The sequence below is a fragment of the Protopterus annectens genome, chromosome 8.part0 (genome assembly GCF_019279795.1).
Source record: "Protopterus annectens isolate FY-2018-M chromosome 8.part0, PAN1.0, whole genome shotgun sequence".
In the NCBI taxonomy this organism is placed as follows: Eukaryota; Metazoa; Chordata; order Ceratodontiformes; family Protopteridae; genus Protopterus; species Protopterus annectens.
The window spans coordinates 246900532-246926974 of record NC_056741.1 but is presented as its reverse complement, the minus strand read 5'-3'; the positions used below and the strand labels follow the sequence as shown (position 1 = coordinate 246926974).

At 38.1% G+C, this 26443-nt stretch overlaps 1 protein-coding gene across 3 annotated transcripts in view; it reads left to right on the top strand.

Annotated features, from left to right (window-relative positions):
• The first annotated feature begins 2246 nt into the window (after nucleotides 1-2246).
• Nucleotides 2247-26443, top strand: part of NUDT17 (nudix hydrolase 17) — a 203969-nt gene continuing 179772 nt past the window's right edge. For all 3 annotated transcript variants that reach the window (XM_044079723.1, XM_044079724.1, XM_044079725.1), the window contains exon 1: nucleotides 2247-2833. In XM_044079723.1, the coding sequence (XP_043935658.1) occupies nucleotides 2759-2833 (75 nt within the window). In that variant the 5' untranslated portion in view covers nucleotides 2247-2758. The remainder of the gene's footprint in view (nucleotides 2834-26443) is intronic.

The window sequence follows — 26443 nt, the reverse complement described above, 5'->3', positions numbered from 1 at the left end:
AGACTAACTCTCTTCCACTTGTTTGTAATGCTTTTTACTCTTTGAAGGCTTTTTTCAGTCGAGACGTCAGAGTAATAAATCTTTTTTGTACTTTAGTATCCGTGGTCTGTTTTATCTTACCTTTTGCTTTGGTTTTGTGGTTAAATAACTCTCCTCCTCTGTCTGCTTTTTCTAAAATGTCTGATAGATACTACAGCAGTCAATGGATTTATCTTCTGCCTTGCCCTTAGTACATCTAATCCACTTCAGGATTCATATGCACCAATCTATAACTGCTTTCTATTGCAATAACCTATAGTGACATCTACTGTCACTGAACGTGCTTTGCACATTTCTATTCTTCTTTGATTTATTAAGTAGCTATTTTAGCAGTGCTACACTTGCTGTTCTCTCTCTCTCTCTTTGCACACACACACACACACACACACACACACACACACATATATATATGTGTGTGTGTGTAAATATGAACTTTTATCGTGTATTTATTGTGAATATGAATATTATACTACCTTTATTTTATTGAGATCATATACTATTAGTGATGCATTGAGCACTGAAGTACAGTTAGCACTTAGTAAGTATTGCACGACTGAGATCATACACCATTAGTGATGTATCAAGCACTGAAGTACATTTTGCACTGTGTAAGTAATGTACAACTGAGATTTTACACCATTAATGATGTACTGAGCACTGAAGTACAGTTAGCACTAAGTATTGCGCAACTGAGATTATATGCCATTAGTGATATACCGAGCTCTGAAGTACATTTATCACAGTGTAAGTACTGCACGACTGAGACCATACATCGTTAGTGATGTACCAAGCACTGAAGTACATTTAGTACTCTGTAAATATTGCAAGACTGAGATCATACACCATTAGTGATGTACTGAGAACTAAAGTGCAGTTAGCACTGTATAAGTATTGCATATATGAATGAATGTTGTTAGAGCACTTCCTGTCAGAATAGTCACTATGTGCACAATCATTTATGTGTCTGTAGACATTATGTTTATATTGCGGGCTTTCTGGTAGCCTTTTATCTATGTCTGCAGCAGCGCAGATTTACTGACTGGGTCTTCACTATAAGTGAGTTGTACGAAAATTAACTTTCCAGTCATACCTCTTAACCTCTTAGTGCAAGAAAGCTCGACAAAGACTGACAAAACGGGGGGACAAAGGCCCAAAAATAGGGACATATTTTAAATATTACTCTTAATAAGCTTAGAAAATTGCTAGAGTAACAGGATTTAACATACATTTTCCGAAGGATTTGAAGTTTAAAACTCAAATGTATGTCATTATTTAGTGACTTCAATCCTCAGATCATCCCAGTAATTTGTCAGAAAAACACAAATTTTTATGAGGAACAGACCAAAAATACGAGCCAAAAATCTGGACATTCTGCAAAAATCTGTAGAGTTGGGAGGTATGTTTCCGGTCAGCTAACAAACAAATTAATAGATAAATTAATTAATATCTATTTATTTCTATTTTATTTTATTCATTTTGTTAACCAGGTAAGCACATTAAGTATCTGTGCAACCTAGTAACACGGTCAGATTCACACTTCAGACATGGAGAAAGAGGTAACCAAACTTGGAACTAGCAGCTCCTAGTTCATAACGCACTAAAAGTAAGACTTTAAACAGCAAGCTGGCATTGATTGATCTTTCTTAAAGAATTATTTTTATTTTGAAAGGGAAGGCCGACCTATAACTGATTGCATCCTTTTACACTTTCTGAACAGTAAGTGATGAGTATTTTGGATCGGTCTAAAATTAATTTAATGAAATATAATAACATAACAAGTAATAGATATTTTGGTTTTATGACCTGACTTATTTACTTAAAAACCTGACTGCTAAATAATGTAGTTCCATAAAAAGTCCATTACAAAATTATGAAACAGTGACTCATTTTAAAAATCCCTTTGTGGTTCCAAGAACGTTCATAATTTCCCTATATATTTCTGGCATCTGTGAAGCTTATAATTCTCTGATGTCCTGTTCAGAGCTTTAGGAATTCTGTTACAATTCCAAACAGGTCAGAGTATGAATCCATGTTATACTAAATGAAAACATAATAATAAATTACCTTTTTTTGTTTCTAGTGCTTGTCACCTTTGCAGCCTAACTGGCTAACCTACACTTCCAGTCTTTTCCACCAGAGGTCAGACTTCGTGCATGTGTTGAAAAGCATTACAATGCAGACAGCCTGGGGAAGTAGTAGGCATTTACTTCCTGTCAGTTGCTAAAGGGTTTGTTGTGGCTTTCGCTTTTTGTTTGAAGTACAGACTGCTGACATCATATGATACATTAAAGCTGAATTGGAAGTTTTGGAGTATTGTCACAGTACATGTATGGATGCCAACAGGAAACAGCAAATAAGCCTAAACATTTTTGTTATGTTTTATAATTGAGTCAGTCTTCTGTTGCATGGAATATGTATAGTACAGTAACATTATTAAGTGTAGTGCAGTGTTATTAAGTGGTTGAAATAGTAAACAGTTTTTACATTAAGGACACAATTTTGTATGGAGAGCATTGTGTTATGATTTGTTTAGTGTGATGAAATTAGTATTATGTGTTAAGACTGCAAAGCCCCAGTTAGAAATACCAGTTTTAAAGAAGAATGATTTGAAGTGAATGTCTGGAAGCTGACATTTTTAAATACAGTGCAGTTTACATCCAGTATTTAGCTTTTTTTATTGCTGACTGCTGCTGGAAACATTGGTGAAGATTTGGGAAGTATGGAAGGTTTTAAGAAAGTTCTTGTTTACCTTTCCAAAGACAACTCTATACCTCAGTGTGCAAAGTTTGCTCAGGTAAGACAAATTATAATTAACTAGATTTCAAGAGACTAATGGCAAACATAATAAGACAGGCTGATTCTGTTGGTTTAAATTGTTAAATGATATTTAAACTGTTCAGATTGCTACATTTTTAGTGTTTATATTACTTAGCTGCTTCATAAATTGCTTGTCAGTAACCTAGTTCTAAGAGGAACATTTTAAATATATGTATGTAAGTGTGACACAGGAAATTATATGCAACTCATTTTAAGGGTAGTGTCAAAGGCCACGATGGTGCAGCGGTTAGCATTGCCGCCTTACAGCAAGAGGTTCTCCTGTTCGATTCTCGGCTGGGGTGCCTTCTGTGCGGGGTCTGCATGTCCTCCCTGTGGTTGCGTGGGCTTCCTCCGGGTGCTCCGGTTTCCTCCCACATCCCAAAGACATGCTGTAGGTGGATTGGACACTCTAAATTGGCCCTAGGTGTTAGTGCGTGCGTGTGTGTGCCTTCTGTGGAAGGTTGGGCGCCAGGCTGGCAACTCGACACTGTAAAACTCCACTGCCAATCATGAGCAGACAGGTGATCGTCTGTGGCGACCCCTAACCGGGAAAAACCGAAAGAAGAAGAAGACGTAGTCAAATTAGAACTGCAAAATGATATTTAGTTTATTCAGATTGCTATATTTTTATTGTTTTGTCTTTTGCGGTTCTAATTTGTATTCCTTACATTGTATGTTTGAGTTTTAAGATGCTTGCAAAAAAAAAAAAAAAAATGATTAAACGTGTTACTGCTCCACTGTCCCTTACCAGGTTGTTCTTAGCGTCTGAATCGGGCCATGGATCTTCTGTGTGAACTGGATGACAACTACAGAACTCAAACCAATAAATGTAGAATGGCTGATGTGCAGGCTTTGGCCATTACTACCTCCACATATCATTTTCATTTTTTGTATAACATGTTATTTGAAGGTATGTCCATCCATGTTACTTTGTATGCAGATTTTTTGTGGCTTCCTTGTCCATCATCGGGTAGCAGTCAGGCATCCGTCTATCTCTGAATCCTTTATGTATAGAGGCCCAGTCCTGCTTGCAGTGAGGTAGTCACACCTACCATCACTACAGTGAATAGAACCTTTACCTGCTTAACACCTTCCTTGCAGTACATGTGCTGAGACTATAGCAGAATGAGCATGTCACTGTAGTCAGTCAGTCATTTCTAATGCACCTATATCTGTTATGTGCGTCAGTTTCTGATCATTAGCGTCATCAGATGCCACAAACCCAGGGATTCAGCGCAGTAAACACCTTTTACACACAAAGTCGGCCTTAGGCCAGAGGCAATTTTATTTTTCCTTTCCCAACCAAGCCAACTTTACTAGTCGTCTGCATGCATTCCCACCCTAATCACTGATGGTTACAGTCTGCCTGTATTCATTGAGACAGCTTGTCTCTGCATGTTTTGATCTGGCTGAATCCATATGGCTGTCTAGTTATATTGCTTTCCATGATGCAGTTAAAATAGGTTGATAAAACTAGATATGTCAAGGTAGTAAAAGCTGACTGGCCCAACCTTTCCTTTAGTGGTCTCACTTGACTGTTATCACTGAGATGGTTTCAAAATTATTTAGTTGTTTGCTTCCCTGAATTGTGATGAAGGCCAAACATTCCAAGACTGTATGTTGCATAACAGCTACTGCCCTGGATTAGTTTGTTGAGTATCTTTCAACCCACCTGTTCCTTAAACTGCTTTCCTTCCACACACTTAACACTCTCCTGAACTTGATAATAACTAAAGAGCATTTAGCACTGAGACTGTTTACATGGTATGTGTTCTCTATTGAAACATGAAAACTAATGCAACACAGTTCATTTAAAACGGAAAAAAAACACTTCATTCTTCACCCTGCATCAGCTGCCTGTCTTCTAATGTCTAACCTGCTTTTAGCTGAGTTTGTATAACCTCAGAAGTAGTACATTTAGGGTGTGGAGGCAGAATCCCTTCATCTGGAGTAAAGGGAGCTCATTGGCATTAGGACTTAAGCAATTTAATGTACTATAATGGATGTGGTCTACCGTATGGTGGAAAAATTGTCCACAGTAGGCCATGGGTGGTACATTAAAGTCTGGTAGGTCAAGCTATATAATCAAACACTTAATGCTACAAAGGGCAAATGAAAAAAGAAATGTAATTTTAGAGCAAATCTAACCAGATCAAAAAGTACCAAAAATAGAATTAACATTTTTTGCAGGGGGTAACACCCCTACATACCCTGTTAATTATATATATATATATATATATATATATATATATATATATATATATATATATATACATATCAACTCTGAGATTACACAACAGTTGGGTATGGGCAAATTCCCAGACCCGCATCAACCCAGTCTCACACAACTGAAAAACTAGTGAAAAATGAGCATTCACTCTTATGAATTGTACCCTCTTATGTGTATATATACAGACACATAAACATTGCTTATGTATATAGTTGCAGATATATTGTTATACAACAATGTTATGGTAATGGTTACTTGTAGCAATCAACACACTGCAAATCCATTGTGGTTATGCTGTTCAAAGTACTTTCTTGAACTGCTAACAGGGAGGATTGTTGTTTTAGATTTAAGGGAACTGAAGTCCGTTTCTATTTCCTGGGAGAGCCATAATACTGAAGCATACTATCTTTTTTTTTCATTTGGAGTCATTTCCATAGTGAATATAATTTACTTGTCTCATTCAGAAAAACAAACAATGCAAATAAACTATGCAAGGTCACTACAAGTAACCTACACCATCTACTATGTATATTACACATACATTTTTTTTTTTAATTTATGTTATACATTTATTAACTGGGTAGGCCCAAAGGACATATGTCCCTTTTCAAAAGTGTCCCAGCACCACTGCTTTGTCACACAGCAGGCAAATGCAGGTAGGAGGATTCCAACCCCCACTACAGGAAGCAACTCATTAAAATCACTGCACTGTCTGACAAGTGTTTCTGTGTGTGTGTAAATATCATGGGATCCCAGCACATGCCTTACACAGACCAACTAAAGTCCCTGTCACTATGCTCAGTATCTTATAGATTTAGGAGAAATCTAATGCCTGGCTTACAGAGCAGTCTCTGACCCAAATCTAATGAATTTGCTGCACATCCTTAAATCAAATGTGATTGGAGTTACCCATTCCAGGGACCTAAATATGGCCTGCAACTTGAATAGGACCTGCTGTAGGGACAGATTATCTCCCAGTGACTGCCACATCTTTGGAATAGGGTGCCAATTCATGTGAAATAGAGCACCTCTATGACACTGTTCAAAAGGAACCTGGATAAGTGGATGGGGCACCGTAAATTCTTACTGGGGATAGTGCTTATGACCTTCCTGGACATGGGCAGTCATTACTAAATACAGTCATGGGTAATGACTAGAGTATCTATGGTATTACATTGGGATGAAATGGCTAGGCTGCTACTGGCCCAGAGGCCATTATAAGCCTAGCCAAGAATTTCGCCCATGTTCCCTCAAAGTCAGCACCTGTTTTCCCTGTCCAGCAGGGACACAGGTGGGATCCCAGGGGTATATTTTCTGTTTCCCATCCAGTTATCCAAGTTCCTCTTAAAGAGGGCTAGAGAGGTACTCTGCTTGACATGGAGAGGGAGTCTGTTCCACAGACGGGGGGAGTCTTTGAGACACAAATCTATCCCACCAACAAGTTCTATTAATGTCACAGACCAGGTTAAGGCCTTGCGTATGGTTTGCACGAGTAGAGTTTGTCTTACGGATATTCAGCAACTCGATCAAGGCTGGGTCTGAAATGGCCTTGTATGCCAGACACAGGTCACCTCTGAGCAGTCTGTATGAGACTGAGTAGAGGGACAGGGCTTTTAGCCTATCTGTATAGGAAAGGTGATTGATAAAAATTAATGTTTATGTTTTAATTTTCCTCATCAGGTCATAACTGAAAAAAATCCACTGGCACTGTCTTCTAATGTTGTATGTATTTTTGATTCTGTATACAGGCTAACCTGAACTGTATGATGATTTAAAACAGACACCTTGCTCTGTGATGTAGAGGAGAGTTTACTTTTGACAATGGAATTATTTTTGCTTGATATAAGGAGAGTGATAGTTACAGTATTCCAGCTGTGGAGGTATGAAATAGGATGTTTATGGCTAGGTGTTGTAGGAATGTAGGGATACTTTTATGGAACCATAGCTGTTTGCCGTTTTTAGTGTTCTCTAATATGCTACCTGAGCGATAATGATGGTGCCACACGAATTCTTATGTATTTGAAAGTCTTGACATTGGTTACTGCATTATTTACTACTGTGTTAACTTTCTAGTCAGCTGGAGTAAACTATAGTTGAGATAATTTGCTAAATATCATAAATTATATTTTTGAGTGTCTTAGATGAGAAACATGTAGTCAGGTAGTCCACTAAATGTTCTGTTACATTTAGAATGTGAGGGACCTAGTACAGAGTCCTTAGATAATCTGTAGATTGCCATGTTTTTCAATGTTTAACTTGTATGTTTTCTGCTGGAATTACAGCAAAGGCCAAATACGCAGTCGTTTCCACAAGGATTGTAAAAGACCCCAGTGAGCAAAAAAAAGCTCTAATCACAAACATGTATAATTCCAGGTTTAATAACATTTCTGATTTCAAGCAGATGTCTTAGTGGAGTCTGTCACAAAAGTAATAGGAAATTGAATACGTCATTCTAAAATTCTAAATTTAAGGCAGATGTCATACTAATTATGCATGAAGAGTATGTAGGTCACAGATACATGGGGCAGCCAGGTTTTAATATGGGCAAATTACCAATGACCCTAGTTGTCACCCTCAAAAAAAAAAAAGAGAGAGAAATAACTCCATTTTTACACACACAACAGAAAATTCCGGAAGTTTTTGATATTAGATTAAATTCTTTGTTGCAGGAGAAGAAACTCCTTATCACAAGATCTGCACACAGTACAGCTCCAATAACTACATATGCTAACTCTGAAGTCACTGTACCTCAGAGTAACGCGAATGCTTTGAGAGGTTTCATCCTTAGGCTTGGTATTTGTTCTCTGATGTACTCAGTTCAGTGGATCTCCATTATAATCATTTTTATTGTAAAAATGTCTTATTCAACAAACCACTTTACTTTCCCCTTAAGAGGCACAGGCAATAAGGGTTAAGGTCCTCTGGGGGAATGCAGTATGTGTACTTCCAATGTTATTATGGATCATTGAATTGCCTTTTTCACGTAGAGTAACTTTACACCACAGCAGTAAGAGAACAAGGGGAACAGATTTTGGGAAGGAACAATTATTTTCCAGTTGTCTGTTGTATTGGTTGCTGCTGGGAAGTTTTTTTGAGTCATGGCAGGAGTGGTAATCAAATCACCAAACTGTGTTTTTTTGTATTATAGCAAATTGAGAAAGTGAGGGAAATATTTGTCCTGTTCCCCTAGCCCTTCATGTGGAAGCTTGTTCTCAATCCAACAATGATACTTGCAGTATATTTAGTCCAACTTATGTTCTAATGAGCATGCCTCAGGCACTAAGTACCCTGCTGGCACTACCTAGCACAAGGAAAGGGGGTACCTATGTGTGGCGGGGAATGGCTTGTTTATGGAGAGTGGTACGTTGATTATTTTTACAGACTGATCTCCTACAGGTGTCCCCAGTTGAACTTCTGTATGGGTAGACTGGCATTGCTGATTGAATTCCTTGATGTGAAGATTATCTGTTTTGCCGATTGCAGAAAACTGAATACTTTAGCAGACTTGGGCAGTTTGAGTCAAGGCCGTAATATGGGAGGCGTAGAACCACAGATGATAAGTTTCCACTATTTTGTTTTATTACATGCTTTTGATTTAGTGATGCATGATTTTGTCATTTTGAGAATAGTATAGTAAAGGTCTTCTCTAGTGCATGGTTATTTATTAGGTAGTTGGGCAAGTAGTCCAAGTGAAATTTTAAGAGATTCTTTTAAAGTGGCATATGGTGATTTTGTATTCACTTTGGTTATGTTTGGGGAAGTGAATGTAGGTGTGGATGACTATTAATAAGGGGGAGTTACATTTAAAAGTATGAGTAAGTTTGATGAAGAGAGAGAGAGTCATAGAGCCTGGACCAGTAATTGTAGTAGTGTTTGCTTGTCTAGGGTGCCCGGCAATTGCTTCATGTCATGACATTAACTTTTAAGGCGGTGAGTAGGATTTGCTGCTTTAATATGTAATGTTTTATTGAACTATCTTTACTGAAATGCCTAAAGACTGTCTAAAGGCAAGGAATGTTAGCAAGCAAGTTGGAAGTTAAGTCCATTTCCATCATCTGTATCCACTATTCCTGTCATTTAGGCTTATATTTCTTTAACTTTAACTGGATAGGTGGACATGCCCAGGCACCTTATTCAGCCACAACATCATTAGGCAGTAACAGTTTACTTAAATTTTCATGCAGCACTTTGCATATTGCTTTGTTCCTGCGAATGTATAATTGACACCTTTAAATTCATAAAGATATATATATATATATATATATATATATATATATATATATATATATATATGTATATATCTTCTCTACTGTTAAATGAATTGTATAGCTAATTTGGATAACTTACACTCTGGAACTTATTTGCTACATCCAAACTCGTGTTATTGTTTGTGTCTTCTGTACTGCATATATCTTTGTTGTATCTGTTACAGACTTTTTCTTCCTGAGCTTCCACTGAAAATAATGGCCTAGTATTCTATCATGATACTGTCGACCAGTAGAATACTGAATCGCTGAAGTACTTGCTCATGATTATTTTATTTGAATAAAAGTTATTTATACTCTTGTTTGTGACCAGTTATTGAATTGTTGAAGTTTTGAAGTTAGAATGTGTTCCTTGGTGGAATAAATTATATAAAATTAAGGGCTGATAATTCCACTGGTCCGTGGATGGCCTGCCATTGTGCAGCAGGATAATTATTGCAGTCCTTCATTTGCTTAGCAAAAAACTGGTTTGGCGGCTGTGGTTAAATAGGGATTCCAGTGGGTCTAATATTTCGCTTTCATGCTATTAAGGCAGTATCCTGGGATATTATCAGAGCCATCAATGCAGTGTTCTTGGCCTTGGAGAGGACATGCTCTGTAGTGATAGTTGGGAGGGTTTTAGATGTGGGTGTTTTCTGAGGGGCATCTGGCAGGGAGAATGGGTTAAAAACTACAGCTAAAAATTTTTGATAACTACAGACATGGCTACCTGACAGGTACTTTTTCACCTACTGACAGGATTTGTCAGTAAGACCAAATAATTTTAGCTGTCCATAAAAGCGTAAAGAAAAGAAAAAAAAATGTCACATTTTGACTCTTAACGCTTGTATGATCAGTCTTCGTTTATTAAAAATCTTGTGTCTTCTAATACAAGTACATCACATATATTACACCACTGTAAAATCCGTATTCTTCTTACTATATTCTTATACTATTCATATTTATATAAAGCACTCTAAAATGTTCATGTTTTACTTTTCCTTAGATTCATGGTTTCATAAGTTCATGGCTTACTTTTTTATTTTATTTTCACTTTTACTTTAATTTACTAAGCTTACTTTCCTAATAGACCATTATCTGATTATCCAGTTTCCCTCCCAAGGGTGAGAATCGGACACCGTACCTTGTGTTTGTGAGTCAAATACCTTAACCATTATACCAGCCCCCCCCCCCGTCATTAGTTGTATATCTTCTTTTTCATCCATTTCTTTTCTTTTTTTTCTTTAAATTTTCTTTTTCTTTTACCTTTTTACAAATAGAATTCTTTTTTTTTCTTTTACTACCTTCTATTGCATGTCTTATTCATCACTTATTTTAGAACCTTCTTCCAAGTCCTCTTTATTTTTTATCTATTTTTCTTCTATTTTTCCTACTTCTAAAATTTCTTCTGTTTGTTCGTTTTCTTCTTTCTTTTTCTTTTTCCTTACTGTTATTTTCATTTTTGCATCCCGTCCATAAATGTCCAACTTTGTTACATTTCTAACATTTCAATTCACATTTTTGCATTATGTCCCATTTCCCCACAAATATAACATTTTCTTTTTGTCATGGTTACTTACCAAATGTCCTTCTTTTCCACAGCAACATACTTTGGGTTGTCCCCTGTATTTTGCAACACCCCCATTTCCCTTCACATTTATCATGCCTGGTATATGTATAATTGTTCTCTTTCTGTTTTTAACACAATATTGAAATCCCATCCACCAGTCCATAAACCCTTTTTGTAATAAACTTTTGCAATGTGCAGTACTTCATTACGTAGAGTTTTCAAATGTCCTTTCAAAGTCTCACTTACCACCTCTGTTTCAAACTGTACATGAATTTACTTTTTGGTTTCTCTTTTAAATGCTTTTATTGCATAAAGATTCTGTAGGTTATAGACTCAAATACAATGTCATAAAATGTATATTTGTTAATATGAACAAATGTTCTTACCTCATGCTTTTACACCCAAAGGAGCTATTAAATTGTTCATAGGTGATTACTAGGCCAGTAATACCCAGGCTATGACAGTGTTATATCTTAATTCCCCAGATATGGGATAGGGTAGCATCAAGGTAGGGGGTCTTTGGGTGTTGGAGCCTTGAGTCATTTTACAGACTACCTCTGTCCATGAGGGGAATGGGCTATATACCCTGGGAGTGAATTTAAGGTTCTCCATCTATTTATCCAAATTCTTTTTGAAGAGAGCGGGGGACAGGCTTTTTTTTTTTTTTTTTTTTTTTTTTTTACAAAAATGGGAAGTTTATTTAAAAATCTCTCTCTCCAGCAAGATCTGTTAGAGTCACAAATAAGGTCTGGGTTCATGGAACGTTTAACCCTCGTATAACTTTTCTAGCGAATCTGTAACATCTTCATCAGGATTGGTTCAGAGAATACCTTGTAGGTCAGGCATAAGTCCCCTCTCAGTAAACGATGTGGGATGGAGTACAGGGCCAGGGCCTTTAGTCAGTCTGCATAAGACGTGTCTTTTTAGTGGGAAACCTCTGGGGCCACTCTAGCTGGTACACACTCCTGGTTAAGTCCATGCAGAAGGGAGCACTGTACCCAATTATGGGCCTAATGAGGGACGAGTACAATGGCACTGTCACTTCTTTGATCTTGATGCTATGCCTTTACTTATAAGTTGAGCCACACAGAAGGATTTCCTCACTGCTGTAGCTACCTGGTGTCAAAATTTAGGTTACTATTGATCTATTTTCCTAGGTCCCGCACCGCTAGGTCTACTTTTAGGGTTGTACTATTGATATTATAATTTGCAGGGATATCTAATCTACCTATGGGTATGATTACGCATTTTTTAACATTTAGTCTCAGAGTGTGGTTTTGGCACCAGTCAATTGTCATTTTTAGGCCTGTTTGTAGGATTCAATCATTGCTCCCAGCTTATAGTCATCTGTGAAGTTGGTGAGCCAGAGGCCCCCAACATTGGCCTTCACTTCGGAGAAGTATATACCAAACGGGAGGGGTCCCAACACTGAACCCTATAGGACACTGCTAGTAACAGGTTTCTTATCAGAAGTGGATTCACCTATCTGGACAACATGTGTCTTGTCAATGAGCCAGTTGGCAATCCATCTGACAATGTAGGGGTTTATGCCTAACTCAGTAAATTTATCTGAGTGGGAGATTGTGTCAAAAACTTTGGCTAGGTCTAGATAAGCAGCGTGTACCATTTTACCCTCATCTGTGGCCCTGGTGACTTTCTCGAAGAAGTCCACCAGATTGAGCAGGCAAGACCTTCATTTAACAAAGCCAAATTAGGTCTGATCCAGTGTTTGGAGAGTTCCTATGTTGTTATTGATCTGGTCCATGATAATTATGTCCGTGGCCTTGCAGATAAGACTGGTCAGGCTTATGGATCTGTAGTTCCATGAGTCAGTTTATGGGCCCTACTTGTGCAGAGGGATGACTGTTGCAGTCCTCCTTTCCTCGAGGACAAAGCCCATCCAGAGGCTGTGGTTAAAAAGGGTTTCTAGTGACCCTGATAGATTCTGTTTTAAGGTAATTAAGAAGCATCCTGGAATGTTGTCAGGACCCATGGAGGCTGTTTTTTTTTTTGGCTTTAGGGAGCGTAGTAAGGACCTGTTTCCTCATAATGACCAGTAGGGGCTGGTTGTGGGTATTTCTTTGAGTGTAGTAGGGGTGATAGGGGGAGAAGTTTGAACTGGTTTGCTACAGTTTCAGGCTGGGTTTAAGTGTTGCCATTCATGACTAACTCGGAACATGGCTGAACGTTTCCCTTTTGTTTATGATCATAGTTAAAAGAAAGCCTTATGGTTATCTTTCACCTGGGAGGCTATCTTTGTCTCCTAGCTTGCTTTGGCAGATTTGAACAGTTCTCTGATTTGTTTGTTTAGACTGGTGAATACCTTTTTGCACTGTTTTGTCTGTTCCTTCTTGGCTTTGGAGAAGATTTTTTTTCCTTTTGCTGAAAAGCCTATTTAAGCCAGTGGTCCATTCACAGTGTTTTATTTTTACCAGTAATCTATAGGTTTGACTTGGGTACTGCCTCCTCTCTGCAGCTGTGAATGTGGTTGTACATTGCTTTTGAGTACAACTCTGAGTAGGCCTCAATATCATCTGAATTTGGGGGGGCTTGGAAGTTTAATAAGCTGTCACTTAGTTTGAGGTAATTGGCCTTAGCAAAGTTCTTAACAGGTTTGGAGTTTGGGGATTCTAGGTTAGTTTTAATGCTAAAGGGAATCATTTTGTGGTCAGATCTTACCACCTCTAATAGAGGAGCTAACTAGTTGCTTCAGGGTGTTTGCAAACACCTCTGAGCAAGTGAATTTCGGGTCATATATATGTTGTGTTCAGATCTTACCACCTTTAGTTGGGGAGTTAACTAGTTGCTTCAGGGTGTTTGCATGGACAAAGCCCAAAAATCTCTGAGCAAGTGAATTTCGGGTCATATAAGTCTCCTAGTTTATGGAGGATTATTTGAAGTTATCCAGAAGTACAGCGTTAGGTTGAATGTTAAGAGATTCCAGTAGGATTATAGGTTCATAAGTTGGTACTAGGCTATCAGCCCTAGGGCCTATACAACTCTAGCCAAACAATTCCCCGGATATTTCTTCCCACAATATTTACTTCCCTGGACCCCGACTGACTTGATCCCTGGGGTAAATTTCCTATCTCCCATCCAATCGTCAAGGTTCCTTTTAAAGAGGGCCAAGGAGGCGCTCTGCTTGACATGTATGGGGAGTCTCTGGGTCAGTAACTTATCCCTCCAGCATGTTTTGTTCATTGTGATGACAAGGTTTAGATCCCTGGAGTGTGTGGCTCTGAGGGATTGGGATTTCTTTAAGTGGAGCATGTCCAACAACTCAGGGTTTGACATGGCCTTGTATGTTAAGCAGAGATCACCCCTGAGTAGACAATATGCCATAGAGTATAGCTGGAGTTTTTTTAGATGGTCAGCATAGGGCATCTGCTTTAGGCCTGTGATTCTTTTAGTGAGGTATTTCTGCGGCCTTTCCAGCTGTCGCAGATGTCTTGTGAGGTACATACCAAATGGGGCATTGTACTCTATAATGGGTCTGATGAGGGATGAGTACAGTGGGACAATGACCTCCTTTTTTCTGGATGAAAAGCTCTTAGTGATGAGGTGTGCCACATAGAAGGATTTTCTGACTGTTGTGGCAATGTGGTTATCAAAGGTGAGACCACTTTCCATCTGTGTTTCTAAGTCTCTCATCACACTTTCGGTGTTTAGTGTACTGCCACCATTGTGGTAATTCATGGGTACGTGGTTTTTCCCAAAGGGGATAACTATACATTTCTTGGCATTAAGCTTGAGCCCATGTCCTGGCACCAAGCATCCTTTTCTGTAAGGCCCTTTTGTAGAATATCCACATCATTTGGGGACTCAATAATGGCTCCCAGTTTGCAGTCATCTGCGAACTTTGTTAGCCAGAGTCCCTTAGTGTTGGCCTGTACTTGAAAGAAGTAGATGCCAAACAAGAGTGGTCCCAGGACTGAACCCTGAGGTACTCCACTTGTCACTTGTTTGGAGCTGGATTTGGAGTCGGCTACTTTTACAGTGTGGGTTCTATCAGCAAGCCAGTTAGCAACCCATCAAGTGATGTAGGGATTTATGCCCAGCTTAGTAAGTTTATCTATGATTCCAGATTGGGGGAATGGTGTTGAAGGCCTTGGCGAGATCCAGTTAGGCTTTGTGGACCGCCTTACCCTCGTCCACAGCTCTAGAGACTGATTCGAAGTAGTCAGTCACGTTCTGGAGACAAGATCGGCCCTCACAAATCCAAACTTGGCGGGGTCCAGTGTTTGAAGGTTACCAATGTCTTGTTCCATGCCCTTGGAGATCAGGCTCGTCAGACTGATGGGATGATGGATCCCCCTTGTGGAGTGGGAAAACTGTAGCTGTGCACCACTCAGTGGGCACGAAGCCTGAAGTGAGGCTATGATTAAACATGACACTTAGGTGCGGTGCCAGTTCATTTTGTAGTTCATGTAGTACACAGCCCTGGAAGTCCTCTGGTCCCATGGATGCTGTATTCTTAGCATTGGAGAGTGTGGTTTCTACCTGTGTGGCCGTGATTACCAGAGTTTGGCAATCTTTTGGTATTGAGATGGGCCCTTTAGGGGGTGAAGTTGGCACTAAATTGATTGGCACTGAATCGATTTAGGTAGGAAGTGTGATTTTTCCAGACTTATGTTAGTGGATCTGTAGCTAGCAATGATATGATAGGGGGGGGTCACACCTGTGGTTATCTGAGTATGGAGCAGCTCAAGCTAGTCATGTTGCTGGACCAGTCTAGCAGTGTACTTGTCCTTTATAAACACTGAGACACCTCCTCCCTTTGTTTTATCTTGAGTTGTAGAAGATCAAAATGTATAAAAGGCATTATAGCCTTTGATATCCAGGGTGCTTTTCATGGTTCTGAACCATGTTTCTGTGACTGCACATATGTCTGCATCCTCTGGGGGAGGAGTGCTTAACTCCTACCATTGAGCAGAAGTACCTTAAGGTTGTCATGAGTGGTTTTTGTTATGTTGGAGAGATTAGCAACATGGCTGGGCCCAAAAAAAGGCACTATGGGGATAGATCTCTGGCAAAGCACCGTGGTTTGTCAGTAATGTCTCCCCAGGCTAACAGATATGGGATCCCCTTGTTCTGACACCAGAAACTAATCCAATTGTTGAAGTCAAGTCATTTTATTTGCTGGTAACATGGCATTGTCATTGGTAAAGGTGGGATGCTACTCAAGGCTAGATTCATACCCACCTGAGACACATATTCAGAGAGTTCCATCTTGTTTCTCTCCAAATTGTCCAGTGAGGTACATCTTGGGTCATTTAGCTCCACATGGACTATGGCCATGTCATACTGGTACTTGTGGTTTTAAGACGTAAGTGCATGTGTGATCTGGTGGATCCTGGCTCCAGACAGACAGCTCACTGTGGTCTTCTCCTTGTTTAGCCTAGTAAGGGGTGCATCAGTAGGTTTTACAATGAAATCCCCAGTAACTAAAATGTTTGGCTGTGTGGTGTGTTGCCTTATTGACTTGGAAGTGGGGCTACTATGATTTTCAGAGCTATGTGTTGTGTGAGGAGCTGTCTTTTTTTTGTTGTACGCAGGTCTTGGGTAAATTACATATGAGTAACTCCACATATGTGGGTTTATGTGTTTGTTCCTTAGTGCTGGCACTGAGTATTGTCGGTGTAACACAGACAACCTGATTCGCATTTTCCATGTGTATGTGAGAGCTTTGCCTCCAATGACATTGTGTATCTATATCACTCACACACTTTGTTTATCTTTTCTAAAATTAAATTGTTGTCAGTGAACATGAGGCAGTTACTACACAGGTTCATAGGTTAGTACTATGCTAACTGCCCTTGCGAGCCATTTTTTAAGCCTAGCCAATTATCCCTTGTGAGACTCAAACCGTGCACCTTCTGTTTGTAAGGCAAACACCTTAACCATTACGCCACCGTCCGCCTACACTGCCTCAGGATGCCCATATCCAACAGGCCAGAAACAGAGATAACTGGAAAATGCCTATCTATTATACCGGATCCTTAGTAGATGGGAAGGAGTAGGGGAGAGCCACTTAAAGGTCTAAGTGAGAGTGTTTAGTAATATACTATTAGATGCCTGCAGTCATGCTGCCCTCTGAGAAAACTGGCAGCTCTTCGAGCAGCTATGAACAGTGGGAGACTATGGAGAGCGTTTCCTATAGAGAATTTTAAACTGTAGAGGTTTGCTTATATACAAGGCATGGGTAACCGCGTTTGCACAGGCTTTTATACCAGCAGGATGAAAGACGTTTACACAGTTAAGCCCATAGACCAATCAGAGAAACATATATTAAGCCTTCCGCCAGCAGTTCCCAACTTGGATGGGTTGAATAAGCCCTCTGCTCCCACCAGAGTGGAGAATAAAACCCTCATAATGTAAAACAAGCTGATTTTGAGCTCAAGTGCAGTAACAAATGCTTTACAACAAGAGGCAGAATTCCTGCAGTATCAGAAATCCTTGGAAATAAGTTTGCAAACCCTCAGAAATGCTCCCAGGAGAGCTTCTACAAACACAGGAAAAACTTTGCAAAACTTAGAAACATTTTGGCAAACTCAGAGCAGCATGTGCGTTTTCAGAAGAGGTTACGACATCTCAGAATACTGTTAAAACACGCTAAGAGTAGTACAGTAACAAACAGATGGCATTTCTTTAACAATTGCAGTCTGAAAAATAGTGATACATTCAACCAAATCACCAAATGCAGCACAGAACTGTTAAATAGCACTGAGGCAGTTACAGAAAGTGCATGAAAATACTTGTATCAGCTCTGTAGGTCCACACATATTGTCCCACACTTCATACCTGTCCATGTCTTTGTCTTCTTTGCTTTGAATCCTTACCACCTACTTCCATTTTTCATTTTTTCTGTCTTTTTTTTCTCCTACTCCCCTTTTGCCTTCTTTTACGTTCTCTGCATATGTTTTCTTTTCCATCTCACAACTATTCTTCAGGATTGTCTCTGCACCCTCCTTTTGTATTTTATCCATAATGTTCCCACAGGAAACATCTCCTTCATTTTCCGGCTCACTCTGCATCGCTGTTTCTTTAAGTAAATCATCCTGCAACCCTCCTGACTGGAGGGTTGTAATTGTACATTGATCATTTGCTGACTTATCTCCATCAAACAGGTTATTTGAAACATCTCCTCAGAATACTGCACACATTCTCCAGTCTCGATATTTGCTTTCTCCTCCATTTCTCGCAACACTCCATTATTTCCTTCTGTCTCCATCTGCCTCCCTGTTTTTCCGTGTTGCTGTACACCTGGAATGGAAACAGGAAGTGCTGCTGCAAAATGGGTCCCACTCCCACCAGCAAAGAGAAGGGAAGTTCCCTGATCCCCCTAGCGAAATTTCCCCTAACGGTATAAATATCCCTCCGGGTCTGTCCTGAAAAGATGCCACTAGCCTATTGGAAATAACCCCAATCAACAAGGATAAATAAAAGAAAATAAAAACAATAAGGAGAAAACCATATACAGGACCAAGTCATAAAAACTGGACAGTGGTCACTCAAGTATTTCGCAATACAGTAGCATTTATTTGTCAAGAGGAAAGATATGGGCTTCACCAAGACACAGTTTAGTATGACTACCAGTTAAATGTCGCTATCCATTGTGGCTAAGACAGCAGGAATAAAGCAGCTGTTGCTTACAGGGCTCATACTAAATGAAGTGAAGTGATTTGTTTAAGATTATATTTGGTAAGTTTAGTAGTGAACATATTTATAGCAGCACCTTCCAGTAGCGTTTAAGATCACAAAGGCATAAATAGCTGTTTTTCCTAGTCCATTGATGGATACTGTCAAGGAGAATCACCACCTTAGTAGGTGATGAAGGAAGAGGAGGAGGAGGAATAGTGGCTTGGTTGCTACTTAAGAAGTTATTGTTTATCTTAGGACCTGTGCAGAGATCATAATATGTTAGTAACAGAAGCACTTAAAGAGGTATATACCAAAGTTTCTTATTCATTAACTTGCAGGCTTGCAGTTACAGGTGTTTCATAGTGCCATACTTCTTTTACATTTTTGTCTAAGGGATGTCAAGAATTATAACAGACTTAACAACAATGCACGGTAGTATTCCTTGAACTGTGGATAATAACATATAGTTAACATATCTGTAGTTTCTCAAAAGATCAGGAAGATCAGGCCATTTGTTTCTTAATAAGAGACATCACATTAGGGACAAGTAATATTTTCATGGGTGCCAATGAAGTATTTTCAGATAAAATGGCTCCATCTCACAGAATGCAGTTAAGAGAGGCTATCAAGATTCAAACTTGGATCTCCTGACTAAGCTAGGTTTATGCAGTACTTGTTACTGTCAGTTGAAGCCAGTTTTTCAACCCAGGAATTTTCTTAACATGAAATTTATTAATGAAATGCAGCAACATATGTGATCAATAATTGACCTGTGATATTCATCTGTGTCTTATTCTAGGGATTTATATCCTGCATCCCATTGGTGACTGTGCTGCCATCTCCACAGTTAATAAGCTTCAGCACATTTGCACAACTTGGAATAAAATGTACATCCTAGCCCAAGAGATGGTAGATGTATCTAGATATGGCAAAAGCATGTTTCTCACCTTCTTGGCCATTTCATTGACAGAACAGAAATATATGTGCCTGTCCGGTCTCAAAACCACAGTCATTCATTTTTTATTGAGCTCATTCCCAGACCATTATTATGAGAGGAAGTTGGCACAGCTGTAAATGTGTGAATCTCCAATACTGGACTTGGAATTATTCATTTTTACTCAGGCATTGCTTGGCCATGGTAATGAAGGCAGCACAACCTTCAGCTGAGCTACAAAGAGTGCAGCCATCTGCCCTGATAACCACACCTGATCCTTTTAAGGAGTTCTCCATCTCTCCCCAAATAGATTGTTTTAAGCAGTGTCACCCGAAGCATTACAGTCATGTTAATTGTCAACCAGATTAAAGCCTATCTGCAGATTTATATCTGTATCATTAGTTGTTTGTCGTTTTGCCCCATCCTTGTCTTTGTAATGTAACTTTTTATTACTTGAACTGCATTTTTTTATTTGATTAAGCTGTTTAATTGAACCAATAAGTCAAATCAGACTGGGACTTTGAAAAATATTTCTATCCAGTCTGACAACTTAGTCAGGAATTAGCTACCCAGCCTTCCTACCTGCTTCAACATTACATGTCTGGGTTACTCCTCACTGCCTTTTTACAGCTGCTAATCTGAAAGTGTTCAAACCTCCTAACAGAACTAGCAACCACTGAAAGTCATTGCACTGACTTCCTCTATATTAACTTTCTGAAGTTTTCTGCCTCTTCTCACAACTCCTTACTGTGAAATTATTGACACTACTGTTTGTGTTATTTACAGTATTTTGATATTGGTAACTTATTTATCAGTTAACTAAACATTGTCTACATATGTTTGGAGAATGTCCTGCAGTATGATATTTATCTTTGTACATGTTCCGAAAATATAGTTTGCCGAGTTGAGTACTTGTCACAGATTGCTATATGCTTTATTTCTGCAACCTCAACTTTTAATATGTTGAGATTTCAAATTGTAGGTACTGTGTTGTGCCTCTGGCCTGGGCTGTTGCTGAAAAAGGCCATTTCACTTATCAGGTTAACAAATAAGTCTATCGCCAACCACCATCATAGTCCATAAAGTATAGAAAATTGTTGAAATGCATGGGGTTCAGATTGCACTTTGAAATCATGAAAAAATAAACTTGGTAAGTAAGCATTTCCTACCATGAGACACAATCTTAAAAAGTTTAAGGGTGCTTTAGCAAAAGCATTGTTAAGATCGTGCCTCATGCTGCACACTAAAACTGGCCAGTGCCAGCCAGCAAAGCACAGTATAAGAAGGTAAAACAGCTTTTAAAAGCTGTTAGAACTTCACTCTGCCACACTTACAAATAGAAACTGTGACATTAGTTCTTCAGAGGGGCACTTCATTTCTGCTTATTGTAAAGCCAGTAAAATAATTCACGTTCTTACACCTTTTTTTTTTAACTGGTAGCACATGGAGCAAGTAAAGCTCCCTGTAAAACAAAGAATTATGAGTGTGTCACTGATTATAAGTTTTTATTATGGGTTCTTAACATAGATGCCACGAATATTCTGACCTTTGCTGTCAAGGTGAATTACTTGGCCTCCATATCTCAAACACATAATAAATACATTATAAACAGAGTCCTGATTGTAGCCATTTATGTTACGCTCTTGCAGTAACCACACATTCCCATCTAAAGTAAGGGCACATATTTTATACCTGAAATGTTATACTTGAAAAAAATAGCTTGACACCTGATGGAATATCTACAGAAATATGTTTTTCTTGCACAGGATTAGCATGGCTTGTGATTAGACTACCACTGTTACTGCCTTCTGGCCAATAAATTATTCTATACTTAAAAAAACGGATAACGTACTCATTTTAGCAGCCATATTTATTGAACATGTGACATGTTGCCCATGCTTGGCTTCACTACCATCTCCATTAGGCTGGGCTGGCTGAAGGCTCATGCACCTTGTATAACCTTACTAGTAAAACATTCTTTGTCCATTTTAACAGTACATCATTATTTTTAGTCCTCATCTTTTTTTCACATTTTCTTAATTTACTGTTGACATACAAGGTCCTTAAAGCTTTATTTCACAAAGATAGTGTTTTTGCTAATAGCTACCCATTACCTAGAATCAAAGAAGTGCAAAGCATCTTCACAAGTATAAATGTGGCTTTCCAAAAACACACAACACAGTAAATATACAAAACAAAAACTGTTTACTAAGCATGGCTTATGACCACAGACTTGCTGTTAAATTGTGTATGTGATGCAGTTGATCTAATTGATGTATATTTACTTTACAGTATTTGATTGAAAAAAGTGACAGTTTAGTCTGTCTAGACTGTCCTTTAAATGCATTTGGTGTTATACCTCCTCCCCACTGTCTCTTTCCTCTTCTCTTGAGGGCAGAGGGAAGGCTTACAAACTCTGCAAATAAGGCACTTAATCAAGGAACTGAATCAGAGAACCAAGAACTGCAAGTCAGCAGTGTGAATATGTGGTGTTTGGGAAACGTGCAGTTACTACAAATAAGGTTGGAAGCTTAATTTCAATGAGAAGGAAGTTGGAAGGTTTAGCATGCTGGAGCTTGTTGCATAGGAGACTGTATATGGCACCAATGAGTGAAGATAAAAGGAGGAAGATGATGTTATCTTTACTGTATCATAAGAAAGCTGTGGAAGGTAAGATGAGAGATGGCATGAATGAACTGTTAGGAAGCTTCAGACCTTAAATCTGGACTTTAACTCCAAATATAAGTAGCCAAATGGTGGTGATTTTTAGTAGAAACACCAAGTGGTTGCACTCAGGACAGTGGTGGTAAGGGACTGAGTGGTCTTGGCCAACTCAGTTTCAGTTTTAACATATTTACTATTGGGATGATATGGAATTCATTGCTAAGGACTGGGTTGAGTCTGTCTCTGGAATTTTAAGGACACAACTCTGAAGATGGGGAACCAGTGCATTTGAGAACAAATAATTGCTGGCCATTAGGCCGTAGGACTTGCGAAGATCTAACACTATGGGTTATATGCTTTTTACAGTATTCAGAACTAGCTGTATTTCCAAAGCCATGTCTTGAGTGGTATTAAAGTTATCCTACAAGTGCAAGGCAGAGTCAAGTTCATTTACAGCTCTGGCCTACAAGTAGAAGGTGTGTTATCGTAGATGAGAGAACAGAGAAAGATCAAGGTAGAACTCAACAGTACTTACAGAAATAGGAGAGAACATCATGATATAGCCTAATCAGCGAAGATTACTGTCAGTAACTTGTTCAGACAAAAATGTGCAGTTTTGCAAGCTGTTTGCTTTGATAAGGCATATCATGTCTGTTTGCCATCACTGATCAGTGTGATAGAAGCTATGAGATTTGTTTTGTTAATTTAAGTGTGGCAGAAGCTATTCATATTTATTCATTAATTCTATGTCTCTTTGATATCAAAGTGTGATTCATTTAATCATTCTTTCAATCATTCATTCATGCTGTGTCTCATTGGCATCACAGGTCAGTGCGATTTGTTTATTCATTCACTTATTCTGCTGTGACTTTTTGGCATCCTTTGTCAGTGCAATAGAAGGTATGGAATTTTATTTAGTTTACTTACATGTTTGTTTGTCAGCCAGATAGGTGGGATGTCCGAAGACCATTTTTAGCCATAGCCCAGTCACAAGATGTCAACAGATATGACATAGTACTAAGGCTATACCAAGTAATGATTCTGTTGTAGGTACACCAGGGTAAAGTGGAAGCAGATGTTGAAGAAACTGTATCCAGGAGTGCGGGAAAAGGTGAAAGAAAATATGTAGATGTCTTCTAATTATCCTGTTGAGATGAGCAAAAGGACTGAAAAAGTTTGGAGGTTGTAATTAGCAGATGCAGCCAGGAGCAACAAGCAAACTGTACAGGTGGTAATAAATAAAAGACTGCAGTATTCATATTTTGTATGTGACTAATTACTAGTCTCTTTAAGATTTAAATGGTGATGTAAGATCTTTTTCTCATTTAGTGGAAAAGCAATCCTTGTGATTTAACATTTGAGTCTTTTTGATTGATGGTTAAATTCTCGATAGCATGTGAACATAAGAAAAACTGTTACCCATGGATGTTTTTTATTGTGCAAAATACAGAGATTAAAAAGAAAGCATGTGGTTCAAAATGAAGATGGTAGATGTCAAAGGTGTTTTAGTATATTTCACAACTGGGTGCACCAAACTATATCATGTTTTAAAAAGTTAATGATGACCATCCTGTATTGCCTGAGGGTTGGAAAGTGAAGGGTTGTTAAAAACGGACAGTAAAAATCTTGGCCGAGTGCCTAGTGTTTTTTATATAAATGGAATAAGAGGAGTACTGAAGTACTGGTGTTGACCAGAAATGTGTTTTTTGTGGAAAAGCTGTATATTTCATATTGTAGGAAAGAAAGACATCAGCAATATGTGGAAACAAGGCATAAAATAAAAGCAAAATAGAATGCATAAAATATCATGCAATGGTACAGTTGTGATGCGACTGTGCAGAGCAATAATCAAAAAATATATATATAAAGCAGAAAATATTGACTATTTTAATAGTAAAAGTCATGAAAGCAGGAGGATAATACTGAGAATAATAATGAAGAGGGAAATAACAATGAGCACAATTTAATTTGGGGAAAAAAGAAGGAAGTGAAATGAGCAAAATATATTCACAAATGATGAATGAAGGCAGGAAAACATTATGAAGAAGTGCGGAGTATTTAAGTTATTATGGAAGGATGAAGAGATAAGAGGCAATGATATAGAAAATAAAGGCTGGAGGCAATTCAGTAAAAAAATGGTGAAAATGAAGAACAGAAGAAGGAAACTAAAATAGCCAAAATTTAAGAAGAAAACAGAAAAGTACTTTTGAGTAGTATCATACAGCATGAAGAGTATTAAAATGATGCCAGAAGACTGTGTGTTGTAGAAAGTTGTACATGGTTAAATGCAGACGCTGAATACAGTCTTTATGCAGAAGATGTAAGAATATAGAGAAAATCTAGGGAAATAACATTTTCTGGAACCTTGGACCTCGGGTGCTGCAGTTTTATTTGTACAAGCAAGCATAGAAATATTGTATTTCAACGTAATTAATGCTGGAAGGACATCAATAATACATATGAGCATTAATAACAGTGTTATAAGAATAATTGGGATTTGTGTTCATACCTCACTGAATGATCAGGAGCAACTGTTTGAAGATGCTAAACTGTACAGGATGCTTAATATGAGTGTAGTATTAACGTGTTATTTTAACCGTGATCTCAGGAAACGAAAGAATGTATGTGGGTATCAGAAAAGCAAGTGAATTAATGAAGTGTTGATAGTTTAGTTTGATAAGGAAAGAGTACATGCATGATGTAGAGCATTGATAAGGACAGAAATTAGTAATGGTATCAGAAGATGTAATGGAGAAATAAGAGTGCATTTAGAATAGTTGTTCTGCCAGGTCACGTGGTGATATGGGTAAATGTTAAGGAGAATGAAAAAGGAATAAAAGACATAAGGGTGTTAAGAAATTGATAGAGAAATTGGTGGACAAGAAAGAACTGGAACAAAGGTTATAGACAGAATTTCACATTGACTCCTTTTTATCAATCTTGGATATAGTACGTTTTAAAAATAGAAATAGTATATATGCAAGTAAAGTAATTAAGAAAGTACAAAGGAAAATGAGCGTAAATATCAGGTTTTGGTAAAGGAACTAGAATAAGCACTGGAAATTAATTACACTGGGTATTTGTGTAAAGGAAAGGCAGGTCTGTGAAGAAAATAAAGAATTAAGAAAATGCCATGGAAGAATATATGTTAGTTAAAATGATAAAATTAAAGAAGTATGTCCCCTTTTGGCAAAGATGATGAGAGAAGATGAAGGAATATTAAAACTAATAAGGGACATGTTAAGACAAGTGAAATATAAACAAAGGGAAAAATTATGAAAATATTACTTGATTATCTGAGAAAAATGCATTCAGAAGCGGGAACAGCAGTATTATATAACTGGGTTATAAAGAGACTTAGAATCAGTGGCTATAATAAATAAGGAAATTTGAGGACTGGAGGATGTTTTTGAAGTTGGTACATGATCAGACAGTTTTGGGATCAGATGGAGAGGATTATATATGTTATAAAGAAATGAATGAACAAATGTAGCAGTTATTTGTTAGTGGTATGAATAAGTGGTGAAAAGAAGCCATTATTAATGATGATGTGTCTAAAGGGGTAATGACCTATATATGAAAAAAGGAGAAAAACAGAACATATAAAACTGAGACCATTTACTCTGAATAGTACTGGTTCATAATTATTCAAAGAGTCAGAAAGAAGGAAGGTCCAGTAAAGACTAAAAAGCCATTAAAACAAATGAAATAAAACCAAAAAGGTCACCAGTGCCAAATGCAGGCGACTATGGTTTATTAAAACTTCAGTAAGTGCTTTCATCTTAAACTCTATAAGAACATCATCAATAGTTTGAAATCGTTGTGGTGTTTATAATACAGCTTACTGAAGTTTAAATTAACAATAGTCTTCTGAGTTTGATAGGGTGCTATATTTTTGGTTGTATTTCAAAAGAGGTAGGACAAAGTACAATGGAAGGAGTATGGAATTAGAGGTAGGCAAAGGCAAGAAGTAGTAATATTACCAAAAGTAGTAGTATATGCAAGCAGTATTGCCCAATAGGGTTTGTGTTATTGTGGAAATAATGCCCACCCAGGGGTGTTCTGAGGCTCAACACCACAGCCATATGAAAAAAATTGGGTGACAATACTAGGTGGATGGAAAAATGCAAAAAATAGTGAAAGGGGATTAGACAGAGATCTCATATGAGTGATGTTTTGTTTGCCTTAATAATGAAGGCAGTAGCAACGGAAGTTGAAGGAGGATTAAGAAAGGCATTTTTTTAAAGGTAAGGTGGTGGCATCTTTGGTATTGTCATGTGCAAATGATATAATTAATATTAAAA